Source organism: Notothenia coriiceps, unplaced genomic scaffold (genome assembly GCF_000735185.1).
Source record: "Notothenia coriiceps isolate Sejong01 unplaced genomic scaffold, NC01 NC01_scaffold00037470, whole genome shotgun sequence".
NCBI classification, from domain to species: domain Eukaryota; kingdom Metazoa; phylum Chordata; class Actinopteri; order Perciformes; family Nototheniidae; genus Notothenia; species Notothenia coriiceps.
Window position 1 is genome coordinate 1 of NW_011370171.1, and position 4,773 is coordinate 4,773.

General features: G+C 41.4%; 1 protein-coding gene across 1 annotated transcript in view; it reads left to right on the forward strand.

Moving 5' to 3' along the window:
- Positions 1-742: 742 nt before the first annotated feature.
- LOC104967573 (carboxypeptidase Q) overlaps positions 743-4,773 on the forward strand; it is a gene marked incomplete at its 5' end in the record, with an annotated part of 309,328 nt that continues 305,297 nt past the window's right edge. The window contains 4 exons of the mRNA XM_010797072.1: positions 743-958; positions 1,065-1,181; positions 1,265-1,472; positions 1,650-1,857. Coding sequence (XP_010795374.1) covers positions 743-958; positions 1,065-1,181; positions 1,265-1,472; positions 1,650-1,857 — 749 coding nt within the window. The remainder of the gene's footprint in view (positions 959-1,064; positions 1,182-1,264; positions 1,473-1,649; positions 1,858-4,773) is intronic.

A 4,773-nucleotide genomic window follows, 5' to 3' on the forward strand; every position in this document is an offset into this window, starting at 1 on the left:
ACTTTACACCAGTGGCTATACAGATAGAAAGACTAAGCCTTGCACAGAGGCATGAAAATACATTTTCAAAATGCTCAACAGTGCTGCCTAAATTATAAACTGATTGCTACACAATTAAAATAAATTCTTATATATTTCTATTAGATGTGACTCTTCAGCGTTTCTGTTATTCTTAACACAGCTGCTTTAGTTGTTCTGACTGCTAAAATCCTCTGTTATTCCTCATTTAAAGCCGATATTCCGTGGGGTCGGGGGCTCGGATCCTTGTCACCTTTTTCATACCTGATGAGTTTGCATCCCTGACTACAGTTGCTTTAGCCTGGTGAGAGATTTTAGTTGCTTTAGTCTGTAGAAGCTAGTAAGCCTATTTGATTTGTTTTAGATAGGCACAACATGTTTCATATGCAGACCTTATTTTCCTCTTTCATGTTAAAATAAACAATTTTCAGTCGTCATTTTTTTTTGGTCATGGAAAATTAGGTAAAGGTCATTGAGAAGTCATGGAAAAGTCATTGAAAATCATTGGTGAAAAAGTGTATGAACACTGGATATGAAGTGCAGACTCAGTCATACCCTCCACACTCAATATACTGTACAGTATCTACTCAAGTGACAAAGACACGCTAGTTTTGCATTCTGACTTTTGGACTGAAAGGCTTTTAAAAAGTTAAAAAACATGGTGGATAAACAAAAAAATGATTAAATATTGAGTTCTTTCTTGTGTGTTTCTCTGTGATCCCAGGCTCAGACGTAGCTGCAGAGGTAGCAGGCTACGCTGATGTGGCCAAACAGATCATTGACCTGGCTGTTTTTGGAGCTGCCCAGAACCGCTCTTACAGGCGGCTGGCCGACTTCACCGACACCATCGGGAACCGTGTCAGTGGCTCACAGAACTTGAAGATGGCCATTAAATACATGTACAATGCTATGACGCAGGATGGGTTGGACGTACATTTAGGTGAGATTGCTTTATTATCTTTCTCACTGGGATGCTTGCTTTTTCAGAGAGGTCTTGCACTCTGCTTTATGGGACAGTAACAGTTTTTGCCACTTTTCTTCCCCAGAGCCAGTCAAAATCCCACATTGGGTGAGAGGGAAGGAGAGTGCAGAAATGATTGCACCCAGGGCCAAAAGTTTGGCTATACTAGGACTTGGTAGCAGTGTTGGGACACCACCTGAGGGTAAAGATCATACTCTATCAATCATTTTAACACCTTTCATCCACCTCCATTTACTCCTCTATGTTTCTCTCTTATCTCTCCAGGTATCAAGGCAGAGGTGTTGGTAGTTCAGTCTTTTGATGAACTGAAGCAAAGAGCCAGCGAAGCAATTGGGAGGATTGTAGTCTTTAACCAACCATTTGTCAGCTACGGGGAGACGGTGGCTTACCGTGCTTATGGCGCCTCTGAGGCAGCCAAAGTGGGGGCTGTGGCCACGCTCATTCGCTCTATTACGCCATTCTCTATTAACAGGTATCTATCTATCTAAATATCCTTGTTTATGGTCTCAAATGTTTTGTCTTTGTTTATGTTGAAAATGTACCTTTTGTGATGTAAGAAATATTTCAGAATAAAGTTTCATCAACACCATCTTTCTAAAAGGAAATGTATGAAAATGTCTCTCCATCCATTCTGTCTGTCCCTCTCTAGTCCCCACACAGGTTTGCAGGACTACCAAGATGGAGTAAAGCGCATCCCTTCAGCCTGTATCACCGTGGAGGATGCTGAGCTGATGTGGCGTATGGCTCAGAGAGGGCAGAGGATCGTGGTCAGACTCACAATGGGAGCCAAGACTCTGCCGGATGCTGACTCCTTCAACACAGTGGCTGAGATACCAGGCTGGGAACACCCTGAGCAGGTAGACCTCAAACTCCTGCATTTCCGACTTATTTACCTTTTCATGCAATGGTCTTTCTTTTCCATTCTTTTAGTGTTTGGGAAAGGATATTAGGGTCGGCCTTTTGAAAGAATTGTACGGGAAACAAGTGTCTTGAAAAACACTGTCATTATGTTCTTGTCTCTCTCTCTTGCGTATTTCCCTCTCTCTTCTTAACGGGTTAGCAGGGTGAGGAAAGTAACTAAGGAAGGAAGTCAATTTTTTTGTCCGACTTCAGATATTGCCACAGTCTGCCTTTATTTTGCCATATTTTATCTAATCTGTCCAGAAAAGTGCTGATGCTCAGCTCTGTGGAAAATCCTTAGATTTGTCTCTTTCATTCAGTCTCTTTGAATAATGTTGTGATGGGAAAACAACGCTGGTTTTAAGAGACATGCCGATTTTTGATGATTAAAAAAAAAAAAATTGTTTTTGAGAAATGTTGCTGCCTTGGCTTCAGCTCAACTCAAATTACAGACTTCCTGAAACCTATCCCCTATGCTACAAACATAGTTTTGATTTGTGAAGATAACATTTCAATTTAGTTTAGGGTGTATGTTCCTATTATTAGTATTCTTTTCATTTTGAGACTTTTTAAATTAAAACTACTATGCTAAGTACACAACACGTTGGTGAATGGGGAAGTTGCATAGCAGAGGTATTCAAATGCAAAACGAATACAATAGTCAGATGACAGCATGTATTGTGCAAAAGTGTCATGCACCCTAGAGAGGTGGTCAGTGTCTCACAGGGCAGACACATGCAGAGAAACGCTTACATGCATTTTATTGTCTATTTCTCTTAAATCACGGAGGGTGGAAAATATCCCCGCTCTGAGTCAGAAGCCTATCACCATCCAGATCAGTATCAGATATTTACCTGGACCAGCTTGCAGTGCAGTGTCACACAATGACACACAGGCCATTAGTACATACAGTATGTGGGCACGCCTGGCAGGTAGAACCTGATCAATAGACAAGGTGCTGCTGCTGCATACTTTTTTTAAACAATGCTACTACTTTGCAGAGGAGGCAGTACTGTATGATGATAAAAATAATAATAATCTTCTGTTATTCAGTGGATAGGGCTTGAATGCTGCGATGGGTTCAGGGCAGTGTCACACATTGCCCGGTGTGGGTAGAAAGTTAGTACTTGTGAGACAGATTTAATGTGGAGCCTTTGGACGAAAACTGTGTGGCGGTCCCTTACTGTCGGCTCAAAGCTGTAGCTTCTATCTGCTTAACAGTGGAAGAGTAGCAGGTTAGACATTCCCTATCCACAGGGAGATTCCCAATCGGGTTGAACTAGCATTTACTAAATAGCTGAGAAAGGTATGTAAATTGAAGCTGCATTGATTTGTGAAGATGAGAGGTGAAACGTGACTGAAACAAACTGCAGCATAGCAAGAAAACAGTTGGAAAGCTTCACATCAGATTTGATCAAACTGACATTTACCATTTCCATGTTTCACACATTTAAAGCCTGCATGGAACTTCCACGCTGCTTGTTGCGCATTTCCACTACAGCTTGGAGCGTGGTTTAAGGCTGCAGCCACACGAGGACGATAACAATCGTATCTGCTACAGTCAGCCTGTCCTTCTACAAAAAACGACCTTATAGGCCGATTGTTCATGCCCTTATTACGACCCAGAGACACGTTTTAAGTGTATGTTGTTTCTTACCTGACCACTAGAGGTGCTCTAGTGGTCGTGTAAGAAACAACATGCTCCCGGCCCGTTCATTGCAAACGCTCCGGAGGGACGTTTATTCACAAATAACCCTCTCTAGACAGTCCTAAATTGTGGAATAGTTTGGCCATTAAAATGCTTTTTGATTCGATTTCTGGCGAGAAGTGTATATTGTACTCTTAGAATCCATGTCCAGTCGATGTGTAGGATCTATAGTTTGATAGATATTACGAAGATAATTTGAGGTCTCGCCAGGATAACATGTATGCAGCTTCCATGTAAAGTTAGCGTGGGTGAAAACAGTTTTTCCGGTCTCGAAGTTTTCATAATAAAACCGGATATATTCCCCTCACTGACAAATGATTACACAGTGATATCTGCATTACTCATCCACTAAAAAACATCAATTTATCCTTGTTAATTACACAATATTGATTGGTTTAAATTGTGTACAATGCTTTTGTGTTTTTAACCTTCGATTCAGAGAAACAAATAGTTTTTTAGGAGTTTAGACAGTACAGTTTCCGAAGACACTACACTACCCAGAATCCCCAGCTATCATTTGGGACTACAACATCCGCCTTGCTTTACAAACCCCGTGATTAGTCATCAATCCCTGTGATTGGATGTTGGAGTGGCAGTGCGACAAGGTTACGCCGAGCGTCAAACAGTCCAATGAAATGGAAGAACCACGGCAGACTATCCAAAACTGGAATTGGCGGGGTCAGCCCCGCAACCATGTTCTATGGAACGTTCTTTATAAACGTTTTTCGTATTTCCACAATTAGAAGTTGCCAGTATTAAACTGTACACCCTGGGAGGTCTTAGGGGAGATACGAAACACAGTGGTGTTATCAAATTTTAAAACATATAATTAATGAATGGGCTGAATTAATATACCCCATGACACCCGCGCGCGCTAACGAGCTGGTCTTCATGTCCTGTGGACCCCTCCTGTGTTCATTGATAAGCCTGAAACAAGCCACTTGTCAATGGTTCAGAGGCACATTTTGCAATATGGCAGTAGCCATCGATCATGCTTAAGATAAGACAAGATAAGAATATACTTTATTGATGCCAAGTTGGGAAATGTTTTTGTTCAGCAGCATACTACTTTGTTCTACTCCACTACCCATTGCGCGTTACCACCTCGGGTATTTTACTCCACTACATATTTGAGTTACTTTGAAGATTCTGATTAATGATGTGA